The 22,517-nt window shown below is 37.0% G+C and overlaps 1 protein-coding gene across 1 annotated transcript in view; it reads left to right on the top strand.

Annotated features, from left to right (window-relative positions):
* The first annotated feature begins 288 nt into the window (after window positions 1-288).
* The window catches only part of LOC309510702 (CD209 antigen-like protein C), a 67,556-nt gene continuing 45,327 nt past the window's right edge, over window positions 289-22,517 (top strand). The window contains exons 1-7 of the mRNA XM_082185574.1: window positions 289-308; window positions 584-707; window positions 1,651-1,764; window positions 2,706-2,756; window positions 2,854-2,922; window positions 3,200-3,351; window positions 4,687-4,799. Coding sequence (XP_082041700.1) covers window positions 632-707; window positions 1,651-1,764; window positions 2,706-2,756; window positions 2,854-2,922; window positions 3,200-3,351; window positions 4,687-4,799 — 575 coding nt within the window. The 5' untranslated portion in view covers window positions 289-308; window positions 584-631. The remainder of the gene's footprint in view (window positions 309-583; window positions 708-1,650; window positions 1,765-2,705; window positions 2,757-2,853; window positions 2,923-3,199; window positions 3,352-4,686; window positions 4,800-22,517) is intronic.

A 22,517-nucleotide genomic window follows, 5' to 3' on the forward strand; every position in this document is an offset into this window, starting at 1 on the left:
AACTATTATTAAAATTTTTATACTTTTATATATTTTGTTGCATTACATGCTTCACCCAATACTGGTAACTTTCCAGTATTAATATCACCAAATATGTTGAAAAAGCGAAGACATTTCATGGGTTGTACAGACGTTTTCCACATTGAACTCTGTGAGACACCAGATAGATTGACCTGTAACTCACTCTCTTAGATGTGAGTTTGAGGTTTTGCTACTTCCTGCACGTCTCTATTTTTAAGAGCACAGATGCACACAAACGCATTAGAACAGTAAACAGTGAAAGCAGCATCACTGCATCCTCAACACCGGTATGTACTGCATATTATTTTGTGTGCAATTAATGACATAGCATTTGTTAAATATTTGTTTAAATGTGAAAGGACATGTGAACGTTTTCAAATTTTAATGTCCTACCAATAATAATTTAATACAAAATCGATCTTATGCTTTTAAATCTGGAATTCAGCCATCACATTTGATCTCTTACCACTGCTAATAAAGTTTAATTTGTTCTTTTTCCTCTATTTTCTTATACTCCTGTCTGTACAAATGACATTTAATGACAGTTGTAATACTTCTGTAGCTTCCTTGTTTCCAGCAAACACTCATACACACATTTTAGGTTATAGACATGGATTCAGTTTACGAAAATATTGATTACATGCCTTCAGCAACAGCTTCAGATGGCAACTGCTCTCTGTACAGAGGTAAGATATTATAAAATATATACTATATCATTGCATTACAATGGAAATGTTTTGTTTTTGTTTTGGTGAAATCAACTTCAAATTTGGAACAGAACTTGATTAGACATAAAGCTGATTTTCTTGTAAAAAAGTGAGTCCAGGTTATTTTGTAAAATATATAGTATATTTTGTATAAAATTAAATAAAAAATGTTTAGTTCAGTACATTTGCTTTACAATAAACTTAAACTTCTACAACTTTTGGAAACTTTTATTTTTGAAATTGCTGAGTGTCTTTAAAAAGAGTCAAACCTTAGGTTTGTATATTTCAAATAATTTATGAATAACAGCCATTTAAGTTCAGATCAAAGCTCAAAAAGTGGGTGACAGTTAACAGGTTAAAGATCATGCCAAATTTATAGCTATAGCTTTATATTATCTATGACTTATTTCTGTATATATAATGCATTTTAACACAAAACATCAAATTAAAAAAAAGTTAGCTTTTTACAAAACTTAATTTTAATCAGAATTCTAAACATGCAAATGTAGAGGTTTAAGTAACAACAACAACGCCACATGAAGCTGGTGTTACGTGTCAGATATTTTCTTTTCTTTCTTTCTTTCTTTCTTTCTTTCTTTCTTTCTTTCTTTCTTTCTTTCTTTCTTTCTTTCTTTCTTTCTTTCGTTGATCATTATCGAGAATCTTCATTTTGTTTACATTAGTTTAAATTTCCCACAAATGCAGTGAGCTCATCTAACAAATTTAGTTACAAAAATTCAAAAATAGTTATAGATAGCCTACATTTTCAGAAGTACATCACAGGCACATGAGGAAAATTCTGGGATTCAGAATTTATTTGTTTGGAATATTTGGAATATTTATCACAGTTTGAAATATTGTATCACTTTAACTACTATTATCACTTTAACAATATTTATCACCCCAGGTATCTCTCTTCAAGACCGAGAGAGAGAGAGAGAGGTCACTTCTCCTAAGTGGACTAAAGTTCTTCTGATTGTTCTGGGTTTCTCTCTTGTTTTTGCTCTCGGAGGTCTCTGCGCTCTCTGGATGCTTTGTGAGTATAACTGATACTAGATCTCTGCTCTGTTCAGGGTGCATTCGGGTTGCACTCTGTTCAGGGTGCATTTACTTTATCTATATTGTGGAGCAAAAAACATCTGCAATAGAATTCTTTTATTTTTCAAAATCATACTTTTCTCTGAAAAAGATATTTTAAGCTGTAGATTAAGAAAGCATTCTTGAACACTTTAATTTGTTTTCTTTGGTCATCAAGCTGTGCATGTATTGTGAGATATTTAAGTCCCATGAAAATTGTAGCCCTCTTGTTGTGTCTCGTTATACTTTTTATCTTTGTATCTTTACAACCATTTATAAAGTTTGACGGGATAGTACATTGAAAATGTAATTTATGTTCTGATGCCTAAAATAATTATAAGTTAATTTAAAATATAATAGAAATAATATATTTATAATAAATTAACACATTTACTAAACACCTAAACCTTCACATTAAATATATAAAATGGCAGTTAATTCAGCCTGAAGCATTAATGTACAAACTCCATTCATACTTTTGTAAATTTCAGTCTTAGGCAATCTTTTAGTTTTATAAACTTTATACTTTAAATATCTCTCCTTTGACTTATATTAAGTTTTATGTAACAAAGTTCAGGAGGAGCTCGTTCAGGTAATCAACCAATCAGCAGAAGAGGAAGCCCGTATAAATATAGCCTTCCCTCACCTCTGTCCCATGACAGTTTCACAGCATCCCTCCACGACCCCATCACCTCACTCTTGGCTGGTTTTGTATCCCAGTCAAAAGGGGGGATTACTCTGGGTTCGGGCCAAATTCTGAGTTCGGAGCCCTCTCCCGGACAGCACGCCAAATACGCATAATTTACTACATTTGATTTCATGTACGTGTGAACTCGTGTTACATTATTACAGTATTTTTTTTTTACAATTGCTGCTCCTATTGTTTTCTCTTTAATTCAGATGTCAATACGCTTGCCGATTTAAAATCAGCTCAAGAGATGAACAGCACAAGTGAGAAAGTGTTAATATTTCATAAACATTACAGCACAAACATATTGTTCACTGAACTGTCCATGTGAGTAACTTTATTCTTCCCATTTTCTCCAAGTTATGAGAGAACTAGAGGAACTTAAAACCAATTACACCAGAGTTAAAGAACCGCTCTCCCTTTGTATTGGTGAGTGGGCTTGTGTTTGACATGTTTTATAACGTTGTTTGGTTGATTCAGCATCACATTTTGTCTAAACTTGTGTATGTCAAACTGACATATAAGTTACTATAACAGACTCTGTAAGTTCATCAAACTCTTTCTCCATTGTTGCTGCAGAGAAAATTCGTCTCTTCTCCTTTACTTTTTAAAGTGCAAGGAAAGCACAATGAACTAAAGTTTGATTAGCTTCAAGAATGAAATGAAAATGTATGTTTAATTGTCTTTTTTAATTAATTCCTCACAGCTCAGTTTTGTAATCTCTCTGTGAATGGCTGGATAGCTTGTCGTGGAAATCTGTATTTATTCAGTTCTAATAAACTGAACTGGACAAGCAGTCGAGATGTCTGTGTTTCAAAAGGAGCCGATCTGGTGACCATAACCAGCCAATCAGAACAGGCAAGTCAGATCAATTATTATATAATTGATATTAGATGCAAGGAAAATTAACACAAAGATTACACAGCACTGCACCTTGAAGCTTGAACCCTGCAAAATGCTTAAAGGGATAGTTCACCCAAAACTGAAAATAAGCCCATGATTTACTCACCCTGAAGCCATCCTAGGTGTATATGACATTCTTCTTTCAGAGTCAGAGGAATACAATCAGAGTTATATTAAAAAATGTCCTGGCTCTTACAAGCTTCACAATGGCAGTGAGTGGCTGTTTGACTTTGGAAGTCCATTAAAGTGTATCTATTCATTATTAAAGTGCTCCACGCGTCTCCGTGGGTTAATAAAGGCCTTCTGAGGTGAAGCGATGCGTTCGTGTAAGGAAAATCTCCATATTTAAAACTTTATCGACTAAAATAACTAGCTTCCGACAACCGGCTGTTTGCATCGATTTATGGCAAAAGAGTAACACTTGAACTTGACGCACAACGTAATGGCGGCAATTGACGCCTCTTGCGGTTCAAACAAACTGGGCTGGGCAACCGCATTTGTCATTACGTTGTCAGTCAAGTTCAGTTGTGCATCATATACACCTAAGCCGGCCTCAGGGTGAGTAAATCATGGGCTTATTTATATTTTTGGCTGAACTATCCCTTTAACATTGCCTAATTTGAAAAAAAATTCATCATGTACATTTTTGAAAAAAATAAGATACATAAAAAATAAGTAGCCTACTCAAAAAAAATTATCATTTAACTTAAAATCTGCATACAAGTTAAAATGCTCAAATACTCAATTTAATGTCAATGTCAAAGAACTTTACATAAACATAAGCTGTTCTTTGTCACTGTTTGTATATTGTAAAACACCCAGTGTATCAGAAATCATCTGTGCATTTTTTTCTGTCACTGGCCATAATTCTAACCTTGAAATCAGGATTAGGCATACAATAATGTAATATCTGGAAATCGGCTGAGAACTGAACAAATAATTGTAACCTTGCTCAGAGGAAGATTAATCATGTCTGCGTGGCAGTTTTTCTGGTGATTAAGGGACTTCTTCACCTTACATAGGTTGTCGAAAGCAATAATGCTACGAAATGCACATCATATTTTATAATAAAATGTGGTGTGTTAAAGCAAAACCACAAATGACTGAACCTCAAGAGGAAGAAGCTGAACACATCATGGACAAAACCACACACTGTTTCCTGCACTGTATTCATCTGAGGTGTTACATGAGATTGTAACCCAAGTTGTGTGAAGTGTTTCCGGCTTGAGTTTGGCATCTGAGTTGTATGTAATGAGATAAAACATGACCAAACAAAATGTTCTCTTTTAGGATTTTCTGGTCTCTAACGTCAATGAGTCGCACTGGATTGGTCTCAATGATCTGGACACTGAAGGACACTGGGTTTGGGTGAATAACCAAACTCTCAATGACACTGGAGTACAGTAAGATCTCTGCATGTGTTATATCATCAAATGATAATCAATGTAGTTTTAATTGGCAAGTTGAGAACCAACAACAACAAAAATGCATAAAAACAATCATCCAAGAACTGAGGCGATGACCTTAACTACAGGTGTTTTATAAAATGATTGCAGAAAGAAATATGTGTCTATACCCAGAATGTTTGTTTCTTATAGGTTCTGGTACACTGTGGTGCCGAGAGAACCTGATAACTGGAGAGGACAGGATCCGTCTGGAGAGAACTGTGCTAGTCTGGGAGATCATAATGGGAATTTTAAATCTTGGTTTGATGCTTCTTGTAAAAAAAAGAAAAAGTTTATTTGTGAAAAGAAATATTAATTTGCCTCCATCAGTTGAACTAATTAATGAGCTCTATTTCAATTTTGCACATGCACATTAAACTAGAGATAGCTCTTTTGGATGTGCTTGCTCATTTCAAGTTAAAATGCAACAAAATCTGTGTTTTTTGCGTTTTTTTTCCTGTTTTGCGTCTAAAATAACAGCAACAATTGAATAACTATAAGATTTGTGTGCTATAGGTAAATGAATACTGTAAATGTAATGTGCCCTACTCTTTTGAGGACATATTATAGGTTTGTGTGAGAAACAGAATGGAATTGAATCAATGATAATCTGATAATTTAACATTTTTACAGCATTCAACTTTTGTCTGCTCTGTCACTTTGTGTTTCTCTGTTCTTTTCTCCACAAGAGGTCAGTAATGCAGCATCTCTACTGCTTTATTGAAGGCTCTATTATAAATTGCTTGTCAAGTTCATCATTTGTAAGTTGCTTTAATAATAAAGAGTGTAATAAATGTTATGCTATTCTATTACTGCATCTAATCTGATATTGGTTTGATTGGTTGAGACATGTGAAGGGATGAAAACAGGGAAAAGGAAAAATATGAAGGGACCAGAAAAAAAAAAAAAACTTGTAGAAGCAAACAAGCAAAGAGCAATGCAATATCTGTCCGTTAATATACCGTTGTTATGTTATGTTATTTTATGTTATGTTATGTTATGTTATGTTATGTTATGTTATGTTATGTTATGTTATGTTATGTTATGTTATGTTATGAAGCACTACTTATTTTGTTTTCTTAAAAGGCAGCTGGATGTGTTTCATAAAAATCTGCTGACTTTTTTTAAATAATTTAAATCTTTTGACAGCTCTAAAATTTTATGTCATGAGTTCTAGGTTTAACAAGACAAAGCAATTGTTTCCCCTGAAACTTTCTGATGTCATCATTTTCTCACCCTGGTGTTGTTCTTTCTTTTTCGGACCACAAAAGAAGAAAAAAAAAAATTACCAGCTCACACTACTTTATTTTTTAGAGGCTATCACATGTAGTCAAACAGGCTTATAACGTCATACTTCCAGTCTGTATTAACATGGATAATATTTAATGTAACTTCCTTATTCTGAACAGTTACTTTTTCCAGGTCAGCCCCTTGGTATACAACAGAGCTCCGGAGGATGAAAACGGCTGGCTGTGCCCTGGAGCGGAAATTCACCTCCAGTGGCTTACATGTATACAAACAGGCCTACCGGGAACATCAAAAATCATACTCCAAAGCACTTACCATAGCCAGGTCTCAATATTTTTCACATAAAATCTCAAACTGCACTGGAAATTCAAGACAGTTGTTCTCATCAATAAATTCTCTTCTCAAACCTCCCACATATGCACATGCTGACACCAGTACAGACCAGTGCAATAAGTTTTCACCAACAAGGTGACTTCAATTCGGTCCAATTTCTCTGCTACAGGTTCACTTTCGTCCAAAATCAGTCTCGCAAATCCATTTAAAACATTTTCTTTCTTCTCATGCATTTCTCAGACAGAGGTGGAGAGGATCATAAAGTGCATGAGAACCTCCACATGCTCACTGGACCCTCTCCCCACACCATTATTAAAATCCAACATTACAGCCATCAGTCCACTGATCACAGTAATCATCAACCAGTCACTCAAATCCGGTCAGGTTCCCATTTGTCTAGGGACCACCTTCCTTTGTGTGCCAGGTATCCCTAAACTCTTAAAAACCTTATTATCTTTTGTTTTACTTATTTGGAAATGAGACATTTGTACCGGTCGCACTGAGACATTTCAAATGATACTAAATATGTATAATACTCTATGTTAATCATTCACATTAAACCATATATTCTTGGGTGAGTTTTGGTGATCTTCGCATCGAGGAGAAGGAGAGGGGGGATGAGGGAAAGACATGTAGATTAGGATGACTCGGAGGTGAGACTTTCGTCTCGATAGTGCACAAGGGGGAGTTCAAATGTTCATTTCCAGAGAGGTCCTTTTGTCCTCTCAGGGTCTGGTCACTCTTCAACCAGAATGTCCGGCATTTTATAATTTCTCAATTCTTACACTCAGCAGAACTGAAGTCTCAGACACGTCTTCTGTCAGGCTCATGAAATGGATTCAGTCTATGAAAATTCTGGTTTCACACTTTCAACAGTTGCTTCGGGTGAAAACTGCTCTCAACACAAAGGTAAGGGTTGGATGTTTTCAGTATGCATTAATTTATATTTTAATGATTTAGCAATATAGTAATGATGTATATGGTTTTCTTATATGTTCATTCAACAATTACACATTTGGCGGATGCTTTTTTTTTTTTGCCCAAAGCAACATTTATATATTTACCTGTCCATGTGTTCCCTGGGAATCAAACGCTGTCAACACTGTCATTTAAATAAAAATGACTTTCTGAAGTTCCTGAAAGGCCACAGCCCACAGCTTCAACCTTAATGCTGATCCAGCTAATTAAGTATTTTGGGTTTATTTGAAAACTACAGGTATGTGTGTGTTGAAGCAGGGTTGTAACTAAACTCTCCAGAGTCCAGGAACTGAGTTTTGCACCCCTGGCCTAAAGCAACTGTGATGTGTGAACTGGTGTGAAGTTTACCAACTTCCTGTGAGCCGACTAGAAGTGTTTCAAGTGCTTCAAGTGCTCATGTTATGCTATTTTAATGGTTCCTTATTTTGTTTTGAAGATAGGTTTATATGCCTTCATGGTCAAAAACACTATAATTTTATAGTAAATAAGTTTTACTAGATTATTTGTTTAAAATTAAACTAGAGCTCTTCCCATGATATTTACACATTAGTTCAGTAGACGGAGATAGACGTCTTTTGTGGCTGTTTGAACACATTCGATCACATGACCGTTTACACTACGAAAGCAATCCGGTCGAATGTGTTTTCTATCACCTCTGTAAGCAGTCGAAAGTTGACAAGCTCAAAGCGTTTTAGACCCCGTTTACACCTGTATTTAGCATCGTCCACTTGTGATCCGATCGACCAAAATGCATCTTAATACCAGGTGTGAACAGGGTCAAAGAGTCTGAAAACAGTTTGTTTGAAGATTCGTTCTTAAATAAAATACTTAGAATACTTTCATCATACTTGACTCTTGTCTAAATATTTGCAAGTAGGTTTTAACTGAAACTTTAAACTGTTCTCAGGAGTCATGAGTGATCAGGAATACATATAAAATATTTTGACCTCAGTGTTGGACAGTAGCATCATTGCAACTTGCAACACATATTTTTTAGTAGCTTTTTATTCTTTAAATCATACTTTAGTAGGAAATCATTACCAAACAAATCTCCATATTGAACATAATAAACTGAAATTAATTTGGCCGAAGGCACTTTCGTACATGATTTCAGTCCATTATAAGGACTTTCCTCCATTGGCTTCATGCTTTTGAAGTGGCTTCTTGTTTCTCCTTTACTATTTAATTGTCTTTTCACCAGCCATGAAGAAAGAGTTTAATGATCTTACACCCTGATGCGACAAACTTAGGCCCTGTCCACACGGAAACGCGTTTAGCTGTATACGTAAAAATTTTGTATCGTATCGGCATTTCGTCCAGATGGATCCAGTGTTTTGGAAGACTGAAACCGCTATTTTTTTAAACCGGGTCCCAGAGTGGATAAATCTGAAAACGACACGCTTGCGTTTTCGTGTGTACAGCCAATCTGTATATTTTGTGAAACGATGATGTCATCACCCCACGTTTCGACTAACAGCAACAACAACTTCATGCTTGTGTTCGTGCTGCAGAAGCTACTGAGCTCGTCTCATAAATTAACCTAAACTCAGAAATAGAAAGCTTGAAATGTCTATCTTTAAACAAAATAATTTAAAACGAAACGAAACAGACAACCCTCTTATGGAATCCATAGCCTATGAAGTGTGCATTTCTCTCTATAGGCACGTTCACAATAGCCTACTACGAAGGTGGCTCAGCATCGTCAGCATCTTTGCAGCCGAGATTGACACAGAACACACTAGTTTATTAATAAACAATTAAAATGTCTCCTTGCTATATTTGACACATTCATAATGAATACTTTTGCCGGTTCTTTGTGGCAAGCTTTATGCGTCCGCTAACTAATCGAATATCGTGACTCATCACTATTTTGTACCAGGCCATTTATGGTTGTTCATATTGTTTAATAAAGTTCTTGGTAAGAAAAGAAAAGAAGAAGCTACAGCTGTGCCTAATATTATTGTATACAGCACGCAAGGTTTATGCGCATGCTCTAAGTCTTCTCCATTTTTAGTGCATTTCTGTGGCAGAATTACAGCGCCATACTGGTCTGGGATGTATACTACATCGTTTTGAGTCGGTTTCAGTGGTTTCGTGTGTACGCAGATATTTCTTGGGACTACACCGTGTTTACGGAATTTGTTTTTTAGAACGAGAAAAAAAAAACATTGGATAGGGAAAGCTCTGGTTTCGTGTGGATGTGGCCTTAGAGAACGGCTGTCCTTTTACGATGGTGAGTGTCAGTTTACAAGCTTAGTGTGACATAAAATGTGAATATTTCTGCAGATGGAACCAGTTTGATTAACTTTATGATCTAAATAATGGAAGGTGTAATTTACTTTTTAATTCATGAATCTCTTTGTAATCTCTCTGTGAATGACTGGATAGTTTGTGTGGAAAGCTGTATTTATTCAGCTGCTAAACTGGACAAACAGTCGAGATGTCTTTCAAAAAGGAGCCGATCTGGTGACCATAACCAGCCAATCAGAACAGGCAAGTCAGATCAATTAGTATTTAATTAATTATTAAAGTTATTAATAAAAATAGCCAAGCGATGTTAAAAATGACCCAACATTTTTTGAAAATAACCCAACCTAGTGACCCATATGATATGTGTAACCCAGCGGCTGGGTTAAAAAAAAACAACCCAACGTTTTTTACACATATCCTTATAGGACTACCTCATTTTAGTTCTTAGATTTGTTATTTGGAGTTCTGAATCTCCTGATAAAAAGACAAGAGAAGGTGAAGCAGAAACAAGTGATAGCATCAGATGCATTATGTAATATAATGCGATCAATAACAATAAACAGCATAAACTGCCTAATGTTACTGAATGAAATGTTGAACCAGGATGAGCTGTAGGACTGTGAAGCTTTGAGGGTGTTGATGGACTCCATCTATTCCACTCCAAAAACACGTTTTTCTCAGCCTTTTGCTCAAAATTTAGCTTTTTTTAAATTAAACTTACCCACATTCAATTGCTGATAATTTTATTTATTTTTTTTAAATCCATGAAGCTGGAATAAAACGTTTTGGGGTTTTGTTTGTTCCGTGTTTTTAAAGCAGAGGGTCTGTTTCTTGTGATATATTGCATGTTCAGATATTTATACAACATATTCTGGGGCCATGAAATGATCAAAAATGCTGGCGGTGGCTGGCAACTTTCTTTATTTTTTTAACGCTGGTGAGAAAAGGGTCAAATGTTTTTCAAACTAAGAAAAAATTGGATCACTGAAGGTTCTTTGGAGAAGAAAAAATAATGCTTCTTCTATATGACATCACTGTCAAAACCCTCTTTTGGAACATTTCATTTTAATAATGTATATATTTACATTTACATTTACATTTAGTCATTTAGCAGACGCTTTTATCCAAAGCGACTTACAAATTAGGACTAAATTAAGCGAGTCATCATGAAGAGGCAAAAACAACAACAACGCAAGAAGTGCTCAAAATACGAAGTTCAGGTATTATTCAGAGTAGCATAAGCCTGATAAGTGATGTTTCAAAGGGAAAGGAAATATAATTTTTTTTTTTTTTTTTTTTTTTTTATAAGGTTAAGTGCTCACGGAAGAGATGGGTTTTCAGCTGTCTTTTGAATGTTGTCAGGGATTCTGCATTCCGGATGAGGGTGGGGAGAGCGTTCCACCAGCTTGGAACTGTGAATGAGAATGTTCTGGAAAGTGATTTCTGTCAGGACCACTATCGTCATATATGATTGACAATTAGCATACAATTTGGATTGGCGGTATGGTTCCGTTCTGGGCGAGAACTCCCTGCGCATCCATGCAGCCTAGCATGGATAAGAGCAGGGAGAGCAGCAATAACCCCCCTTGGGGTAAACAGAACAGAACCAACATGAATGTATTGCAGATATCCTTAATTCAAGATTTTAAAGTACGACATAATTCGAGAATTTATTCTGATTCGAAGGGAATCAGAATGCCAAATCCTGACTGATGAGAGGAGGAGCTGGGGATGGAGGAGGGTAATTCGCTCCTGAGAAACGCGATAGTTGCGGATAATACTGAAGCAGCTTATATATGTATACGGTGATAGGCGTCGTATTCCTATAGGTAGATGTGGATCAGCTGATAGTCAGCTGATGCGAGCTTGACTAACGTGACCTGCCAGAACTAACGCTACGCTTGATTTCTGTCAGGACCACTATCGTCATATATGATTGACAATTAGCATACAATTTGGATTGGCGGTATGGTTCCGTTCTGGGCGAGAACTCCCTGCGCATCCATGCAGCCTAGCATGGATAAGAGCAGGGAGAGCAGCAATAACCCCCCAAAACACAACCATATGCCAATATCCCCCAAACCAACTGACAGCGCAATCTGGATGCTTTATAGTTACGTGAGTGAGCCAGGGCAACAAGCATGTTGCCAATACCTGAAAAGCTTGAGCAACAGCATGTTACCAACAATACCGGAAAGCCTTAAGCAACAAGTATGTTGCCCTTACCTGGATGACCTAAACGAGTATGTTGCCAATAACCGCATAAGCCATAGCAACAAGCATGTTGTCAATACCCGAAATGCTTAGCAGTAAACATGCATATTGCAATGAATGACATACCACCTGAAATGAAAAAGTGAAAATTGTGATACCAAAAATGTATCAGCTGCTGCTTGTTGTATATCCGCAGTCCAGTTCCAGTTTTGTTGAGTGACGACTGTAAATGACATCATGACCTTGTTATACTTGGATGTAGTTTACTTCTGTAGAAAACAAGAAAAAAGAAAAAAATTGTTTTTGTTATTTGATTTTTAACATCTCCCCACACTGGAGCAAGCAAGACGCATTGCAACAAGCGTGTTGCTGTAGCCAATTTAACCATTGTACGGGATCTATTGGGGGAAGCTTACACCCCTAGCAGCAGCAACAACTGATACAACAAGCATATTGTGTAAATCGCAGAACCATTGCTAAAACTGGTGTAATTTGGCAGGGGAAGCATACACCCTACAGCAATAGCTCAGACTAGCAGCAACAACTGGTACAAAAAGCATGTTGTATAATCACAGAACCATTGCTAACACTAGTGTAGTTTGGCTGGGGAAGCATACACCCTACAGCAATAGCTCAGACTAGCAGCAACCAAACTGATACAACTAGCATGTTGTATAACCATAGGACTAGTATTAAACCTAGTGTAGTCCGATCGGAGAAGCATACATTCTCTAGCTCGAGTCATATGCAGTGCGCAGCTAAGCTATGAATACAGTGTGCTTCCTCATTCATGAACATGATTACTGCTCCCGTCCTACGGATTCCATCGGCTGTGGAGGTGAAGATGGCGACTCCCATGATTTCACACTCCTTTACAGGACCATCAAACTATGGTGTTGTTAGTGTTGAATACCAGACCCCTGCGGTGAATGTACTGTGTACCAAGTATGTTACTGATATCTAGATAGCTTTAGCCACAAGCATGTGGTAACTTTAAAGCAGCACGTTGCAATAATCGAATAGAATAAAGAATGAGCATTTTCCAATACAACCAGATAAGCATAAAACAACGCTTGAGCACTACGGCATGCGCTGAGGACAGTATGCGCTATAGCAGTGTTGTTGAAAAGACAGATATTGTTGATACCTGATAAGCTTAGCACAGCATGTGACACAATGACACCATATAAGCCTAAAACACGCCATGTTCCAAATAACGACTGGGCTAAATAACCTTAAAAGTTCAACAACCATGTTCCCAATAGCAACTAACAGTTTTTAATGCAAGCAGTTTTCAAATAGCCACTAGATAGGCCTAGCCTTAGAACAAGCAGTGTTTCAATAACTTTTATTTATTTATTTGTTTATTTTTTACTTAATATACACAGCTTAAATATAGAACCATGTTGAATGTCAGCCTATAAAAATGCAAGCTCTTAAAAATAAAAAAATATAAGAATGCATTCAAATGCAATCACGGTATACAATGCACTGTAGCTTTAAGAACGACCTGTTTCCAAGAATTAGATAGACCAAGAGTGTCCGAAGTGACTCAACTGAATTGTGACTGTTTACGGTCTTTTTTAAAGCTGTGCCACAGCAGAATATTTCCGTTTGCACCATGAATTGTTAATTCATATCAAGCAGCTGCTTGAATCTGTGCTGCATAGTGCTAAAAGCACAGCCCGTGCAACATGATCAGTTGCCAATGACAACACATAGTAACGCACATAACGTTAGCCAATATGATCGCGTAAGCCTAGCAAGAGCATTTTAATGAAAACGACTAAGTTAGATTAGCCCAAGCCACACGTATGGCATTAGCAACAAGCATGTTGCCAAAACCCTGATAGATTTTAGCAATGAGCAAAAAAGGACTTAGCTTTGTGAAGACTTTCAGAGATGAAGGGAGAATGAATCACGTCGAGTCCTGTGTCAATAATGCAGCGATGCGAGCAGGCAACTTCCAAATCAGGCAACTTATGATCAATGCTGCAAATCTCGTGTTCAAGTTTAAGATGAATCTGAGGTGAATTCCTCTTGCTAAATTCCCGATTGCACAATTCCTTGTGAGATTATGTTGTTTGCCTGCCGAATTTCGCCATTTAATTCGCTCCTGAGAAACGCGATAGTTGCGGATAATACTGAAGCAGCTTATATATGTATACGGTGATAGGCGTCGTATTCCTATAGGTAGATGTGGATCAGCTGATAGTCAGCTGATGCGAGCTTGACTAACGTGACCTGCCAGAACTAACGCTACGCTTGATTTTGTGGCTTTCTGTGATGGAACCACGAGACGTCGCTCGTTGACCGATCGTAGGTGTCTGGTAGGGATGTAGACTCGTAGGAGTGAGTGAAAGTAAGAGGGAGCTGAGCCTGTGATAGATCTGTAAGCAAGCGTCAGTGCCTTGAACTTGATGCGAGCAGCGAGAGGTAGCCAGTGCAGAGAGATGAACAGAGGAGTGACGTGGGCCCTCTTGGGCTCGTTGAAGACAAGACGAGTATTTATACTACGTGTAATGCATCCTTATTACATTTGATTTTATATTCTACAGTTAAAGAGTGTTTATACTGAGACGGACTACAAATAAATATTTTCTTTATAGGCTTCTTTATTATTATTAATATATTTCTGAGTGAAACTGAATGAAAGGCTATAAGTTTTGCATCTGCAAATGATTTATATGTTTAGAAAACACTTTTATCCAAAGTTACTTACAAATGAGTGACCTAACAAACATTTTATTATAAGAATTAACAGTATTTGCAGTACATTATGCCAAGTTTCAAGTATAAACTAGATTATAAACAAAAGCAGAAGTTAAATGCAGAGAAGAGAATTATAGGAAGTTCAGCTGATTATGGTTGTGGTTTAGTTTTCTCTTAGAAGAAGTGTGACTTCAGCTATTTCTTGAGAGCTGTTTTTATGTTGGCCTTAAATAGTATAATTCTCTGCTCTGAACCATAAGCGACTTACATCTGATCTCACCGTTAAAACTGTTAATTTTTACTCCATCTGTATTTTCTGACCTCTAAAGTTAAAGTGACGCACTGGAATGGTCTTAATGATTTGGACACTGAGGGACACTGGGTCTGGGTGAACAACCAGCCACTAAATTATTCTGCAGAGTAAGAGCTTCATTCATGTTTAAAATACAACCTTTGCATGGAAAAACAACCAATACTAGTTGTAGTTTGTTTTTTGGTTCTGCAGATTCTGGATAAAGCGAGAGAATGTCAGAGAGCCTGATATCTGGACTAAATTCTCTAATTCAAAGAAAGAAAAGATTATTTTCTCTCTAAGAAGAGATTTGTGTGTGAAGCTGCAGCGGTTTAATTCATTACGTTTTCATCACTTTGAATGGAAATAAATGAAATAAATGGATTTCTATTCAAATGGAGTTAAATGACATATGTTTTCAGTATTAATCAGTGTATTATACACTGATATACCATTAATACTGAAAACATATATAAAGGTGCCAGACATGATTCATTATATTGCTGTCCATTTAAAATGAAGATACTATTGTATTAGTCTCTTTTAAATGAATACATAAGATTTCTATAAAGACACTTATTTAGAGATGTGGTATGAATAAAACAAGCACTAATGTGCAACTAAACCTCTACAAATGATTCAGAACGCTGCAGCTCGTCTTGTCTTCAACGAGCCCAAGAGGGCCCACGTCACTCCTTTGTTCATCTCACTGCACTGGCTACCTCTCGCGCATTCTCATCCCAAGTCGTCATATACTGACGCTTTGGACATTTTGTCTACATCGAACGCACATGGCACCCTTTAGCGTCAATATGAGACGCACAGCGCTTTGTTCGGTTATGGGTAGGTTTAGGTCTGGGGTAGGGTTAGGGTTATACCGCTAGGAGGCGCCTTCTGGCCCATATCTATCTGCGTCTCATATTGACGCTAAAGGGTGCCATGTGCGTTCGATGTAGACGAAATGTCCAAAGCGTCAGTATATGACGACTTGGGATGAGATCGGGCTGACCTCTCTCTGCTCGCATCAAGTTCAAGGCACTGACGCTTGCTTACAGATCTGTCACAGGCTCAGCTCCCTCCTACTTTCACTCACTCCTACAAGTCTACATCCCTACCAGAAGCCTTCGATCGGTCAACGAGCGACGTCTCGTGGTCCCATCACAGAGAGCCAAAAAATCACTTTCCAGAACATTCTCATTCACAGTTCCATGCTGGTGTAATGATCTCCCCACCGGCATCCGGAATGCAGAATCCATGACAAAAGAGCTGAAAACTCTTCTCTTCCGTGAGCACTTAAAAAAAAAATATATATATATATATATATAAATTTTTTTATTTTTTTTTTATTTTTTTTTCTGTAAATTCTCGCTTATCGGGCTTATGCTACTCTGAATAATGCCTGAACTTCGTATTTTGAGCACTTCTTGCGTTGTTTTTTGCCTCTTCACGATGACTTGCTTAATTTAGTCCCAATTTGTAAGTCGCTTTGGACAAAAGCGTCTGCTAAATGACTAAATGTAAATGTAAATGTAATGTTTTAAACTGCAAGCTGGCACATTCTCATATATCCAGTTTAGAATCACTGAATCAAATATATTATTTGTTTACGTTTTATGTTATCTTCAGTGAGAATTTGTTGTAATATTTGTGCACTTCGGTATTATTAAATATATTCTAAAATCTATTTTTAAAAAGTATTTTAAAATTATTTTTGAAGGCTAAAATAACATTCACACATTAAGTCAGTTTTCAAAAATAAAAATAAAAACCTTAAATGTTACACTGTCACACTTTTGTCACACTTTCAACAGTTGCTAAGGCTGGGATGTTTTCTGAATGCATTAATTTATATTTTAATGATTTAGCAATATAGTAATGATGTATATGGTTTTCTTATATGTTCATTCAACAATTACACATTTGGCGGATGCTTTTTTTTTTTTTGCCCAAAGCAACATTTATATATTTACCTGTCCATGTGTTCCCTGGGAATCAAACGCTGTCAACACTGTCATTTAAATAAAAATGACTTTCTGAAGTTCCTGAAAGGCCACAGCCCACAGCTTCAACCTTAATGCTGATCCAGCTAATTAAGTATTTTGGGTTTATTTGAAAACTACAGGTATGTGTGTGTTGAAGCAGGGTTGTAACTAAACTCTCCAGAGTCCAGGAACTGAGTTTTGCACCCCTGGCCTAAAGCAACTGTGATGTGTGAACTGGTGTGAAGTTTACCAACTTCCTGTGAGCCGACTAGAAGTGTTTCAAGTGCTTCAAGTGCTCATGTTATGCTATTTTAATGGTTCCTTATTTTGTTTTGAAGATAGGTTTATATGCCTTCATGGTCAAAAACACTATAATTTTATAGTAAATAAGTTTTACTAGATTATTTGTTTAAAATGAAACTAGAGAACACATTCGATCACATGACCGTTTACACTACGAAAGCAATCCGGTCGAATGTGTTTTCTATCACCTCTGTAAGCGGTCGAAAGTTGACAAGCTCAAAGCGTTTTAGACCCCGTTTACACCTGTATTTAGCATCGTCCACTTGTGATCCGATCGACCAAAATGCATCTTAATACCAGGTGTGAACAGGGTCAAAGAGTCTGAAAACAGTTTGTTTGAAGATTCGTTCTTAAATAAAATACTTAGAATACTTTCATCATACTTGACTCTTGTCTAAATGTTTGCAAGTAGGTTTTAACTGAAACTTTAAACTGTTCTCAGGAGTCATGAGTGATCAGGAATACATATAAAATATTTTGACCTCAGTGTTGGACAGTAGCATCATTGCAACTTGCAACACATATTTTTTAGTAGCTTTTTATTCTTTAAATCATACTTTAGTAGGAAATCATTACCAAACAAATCTCCATATTGAACATAATAAACTGAAATTAATTTGGCCGAAGGCACTTTCGTACATGATTTCAGTCCATTATAAGGACTTTCCTCCATTGGCTTCATGCTTTTGAAGTGGCTTCTTGTTTCTCCTTTACTATTTAATTGTCTTTTCACCAGCCATGAAGAAAGAGTTTAATGATCTTACACCCTGATGCGACAAACTTAGGCCCTGTCCACACGGAAACGCGTTTAGCTGTATACGTAAAAATTTTGTATCGTATCGGCATTTCGTCCAGATGGATCCAGTGTTTTGGAAGACTGAAACCGCTATTTTTTTAAACCGGGTCCCAGAGTGGATAAATCTGAAAACGACACGCTTGCGTTTTCGTGTGTACAGCCAATCTGTATATTTTGTGAAACGATGATGTCATCACCCCACGTTTCGACTAACAGCAACAACAACTTCATGCTTGTGTTCGTGCTGCAGAAGCTACTGAGCTCGTCTCATAAATTAACCTAAACTCAGAAATAGAAAGCTTGAAATGTCTACTTTTAAACAAAATAATTTAAAACGAAACGAAACAGACAACCCTCTTATGGAATCCATAGCCTATGAAGTGTGCATTTCTCTCTATAGGCACGTTCACAATAGCCTACTACGAAGGTGGCTCAGCATCGTCAGCATCTTTGCAGCCGAGATTGACACAGAACACACTAGTTTATTAATAAACAATTAAAATGTCTCCTTGCTATATTTGACACATTCATAATGAATACTTTTGCCGGTTCTTTGTGGCAAGCTTTATGCGTCCGCTAACTAATCGAATATCGTGACTCATCACTATTTTGTACCAGGCCATTTATGGTTGTTCATATTGTTTAATAAAGTTCTTGGTAAGTAAAGAAAAGAAGAAGCTACAGCTGTGCCTAATATTATTGTATACAGCACGCAAGGTTTATGCGCATGCTCTAAGTCTTCTCCATTTTTAGTGCATTTCTGTGGCAGAATTACAGCGCCATACTGGTCTGGGATGTATACTACATCGTTTTGAGTCGGTTTCAGTGGTTTGTACGCAGATATTTCTCGGGACTACACTGTGTTTACGGAATTTGTTTTTTAGAACGAGAAAAAAAACCCCATTGGATAGGGAAAGCTCTGGCTTCGTGTGGATGTGGCCTTAGAGAACGGCTGTCCTTTTACGATGAGTGTCAGTTTACAAGCTTAGTGTGACATAAAATGTGAATATTTCTGCAGATGGAACCAGTTTGATTAACTTTATGATCTAAATAATGGAAGGTGTAATTTACTTTTTAATTCATGAATCTCTTTGTAATCTCTCTGTGAATGACTGGATAGTTTGTGTGGAAAGCTGTATTTATTCAGCTGTGATAAACTAAACTGGACAAACAGTCGAGATGTCTTTCAAAAAGGAGCTGATCTGGTGACCATAACCAGCCAATCAGAACAGGCAAGTCAGATCAATTAGTATTTAATTCATTATTAAAGTTATTAATAAAAATAGCCAAGTGATGTTAAAAATGACCCAACATTTTTTGAAAATAACCCAACATAGTGACCCATATGATATGTGTAACCCAGCGGCTGGGTTAAAAAAAAACAACCCAACGTTTTTTACACATTGTAATGATAAACAGGTCGGAAGCAATTGCAAGTAAAATGTTTATTTCAGTAAAAAAATACTCAGAAGTCAAACAGCATGAAAACATTCAGCGTCGTCGGAAGTCCTCTCCCTCTCTCGCTCTCCCTCTCGGGCGAACAGGAACACAGCAGGAGAGGTGACGCAGGGACTGAGACGGGCAGTGAAGAGTGCTGAAGACGGCTGGTGAGTGGTGAGATTGGTGGTGATATAGTCCAGGATCCGGTGCTCACGAAACACGAGGAACAGGGAACGAGCACGCGTACAGGATGCATCAAACAACGATCTGACAAACATGAGACGAAAGACAGGGCATTAAATAAAGGCTGATGATGGCTAACGCCCACATGAAACAAGGAACGTAGCGAGACACACCCACCCAACACAAACACATGAGACTAGAATGAGACAGTATTTATATCGTTGTTACCTCTTGAACACAGCCGCGTCCAAATGATCTGAGGGCGCGGGCGGGTATAGATATATACACTAGATATCGCCAGTAGCCAAGGCGACATCTAGTGTATATATCTATACCCGCCCGCGCCCTCAGATCATTTGGACGCAGCTGAGTTCAAGAGGTAACAACAATATAAATACTGTTCGTTTTCTCACACAAACCGCTCGTTTCGTGTCTTAGGCCATCAATGTGTACTTACGATGGGGAATTGTTTAATTTGGACGATGTGGAATTGTTTTAATTTGGACTCTGTGCTTGCTCTTTGAGGTGGTGACCATAGACCTGCATTATTTGACTGACAGACAAGAACGGTTTGACCTAAAAATATCAAAATTGAAACTACTGCGGAAAAAAAGACACCTACATCTTGGATGCCCTTGAGGTAAGCTAAAACATACCAAAATTTTATTTCAAAGTGAACTATCCCTTTAAGATATCTCAAGAAACCAGGCGCTCTATTCGCGTTTGGTGTGAACGCAGCATTAGGCGTAGAAGATATCGTCATCTCCGTTGTTTTCTGCGAACTTCAGAAGAAAAATGCACAAAAAAAAATAGCTGTAACTCACGCAATTGAGATTACTACAGCTGACGACGGCATCTTGGAAGTTTGTGATAAACATTGCTGCATCTCCTGTGAAGTAGGCGCTAGCGACGACATATAATGACGTGTAACGGTGTAGTAGTGGTGTCCCATTTCTTAGGGGAATATTTTCACCTACGCCTTGCCACTCTGTTTCAAGGGGCAAGGGTAAGGGGTAGGTGAAGGGGTATAAAATAGAATTGGGATTGAGCCTAAGTGTCAGAGCAGTCTTTGGGACCCTTTACCAGGAACCCCCATACAGTGATGTTTCAGTGTTTTCCTGTTGGAGAGCCCTGACACACCACTGTGTGTCTCTGTCAGGAAAACATTACTTACTTTTAGACTCATCTTTGAGTAAATTATGTCATGTATTTATTATTTCTGAATTGGCTTTTAATCATTTACTTCTGTAATTGGCATGATACATTTTTACCTGACAAATAAATGTTACATCTTGATTTATTCTGAAGTTTTCTGAAATCATTATTTTAGTAGATTATGAGGAAGTTGGTGTTACCGCAGCTCTGTGTCCAGGATAGCCCAAACTAAAGGCGCATATATGAGCGTGTTGCATCTGTTGCTTTTTTAAATTCAGATTTCATTGCGTCTTTGTCTGATCAGGACCACAATGCCACAGGTTAGGTAAATACAGCAAACAGAAAATTTCACTTCTGATTTGTGTAGAGAATGAAAATAACATAAAAGTCTAGACTGCACCAGTATCTGATCTTCACTGTGCTTCTTTGCTTTGGATGCAAATTACAAAAGACCAGTTTGATGCACTTCACAGCCAGCATGGTTTCCCAGTTCTTTCCAAAAAACAAAACAGTTTTCAAACAAAAGAAAAACTCCAAGGCACTCTCCTGGAATATTAAAAAATGCCTTTATTTTATGGCATAGTCAAAAGAGACTTTTAAAATGACTCCAACGCGTTTCAGCACACTGGCCTTCGTCAGGGAATCAAACAGCTGTAAAGGGTTACAAGTGTCTTTATAGTGGAAAAACCCCAATAATCAACTCCTCCCACTAGAAACAAAACTACCAAAAAACTACAAACATGGATGTCTGATACAACATGTCACCATAATAGCATTTAGAAAAAAAAAAAAAAAAAAAAAAAAGAAAAAAAACATTGGTGAAAGTAAATAATGTCAAATCTACAAAAGGCTTTACAGAAAAACCGTTAAATCTAGCTCATCATTAAACCCGGATATTTAGTGGCCTGTAATTTAAAAATCCAGAAAGCCTCCCTTTGATTGAGTTGGCGCTGTCTATCACCTTTTCTTATCGACATGGGGATATGATCAATTCCATAGGCTTGTAAAGTTGATGGGTTACTATTATGCTGCAGAAAATGCTTGGCCATAGGATAGTTGAGATTACTCATACGAATAGCATATTTGTGTTCTGCCAATCTATCCTGAAAGCGTCTTTTTGTTCTACCAATGTAAAAGACTTTACATTCTGTGCATTCCAACTTGTAAATAACAAATGTGGTTTTGCAGTTTATAAAATGATTGATAGTGTACTCTTTCTGAGAGATACAGTCTTTAAAAGTTTTGGTCTGGACAACATTAGTACAGTGATTACAGTGATGACATTTATAGGACCCCTTTGGTTTAGTTTTCAACCAAGTTCGTTGGTCATTTGGTTGAAGATGACTATGGACTAATTTGTCTTGTAAAGTTGGACATCTCCTGAAACTGATTAAAGGTGGTTCCTTGAAAGTCTCCCTTAGTGTTGTATCACTCTGAATGATACTCCAACAAAACAGAACAGAAAACAGTTTGTGCACTTTGTGCCGTCCACTCGATTCAAGGTCTCATTTTTTAAAAGTTTTTTTTTATTTTTTTATACGCTGACAGTTAAGAAAAAAAAAAGAAAAAAAAAAGTGAATAATACGTCAAAATTCTTACATAAAACATCCATGAAACCTTTACACTGCGCAAAAGGTTATTTATAGTGGACGTTATTAAGATTATTAACTCTTTCCTCGACATTGATGGAAATTTCCAGCTTTCTGTGTTTGCACTGTTATATGGTTTGGGCGCTATGACACATCTTCTGAAAGAGTTCTGAATCTCCTGATAAAAAGACAAGTGAAGGT

The sequence above is a fragment of the Leuciscus leuciscus genome (genome assembly GCF_965113295.1).
Source record: "Leuciscus leuciscus genome assembly, chromosome: 12".
NCBI classification, from domain to species: Eukaryota; Metazoa; Chordata; class Actinopteri; order Cypriniformes; family Leuciscidae; genus Leuciscus; species Leuciscus leuciscus.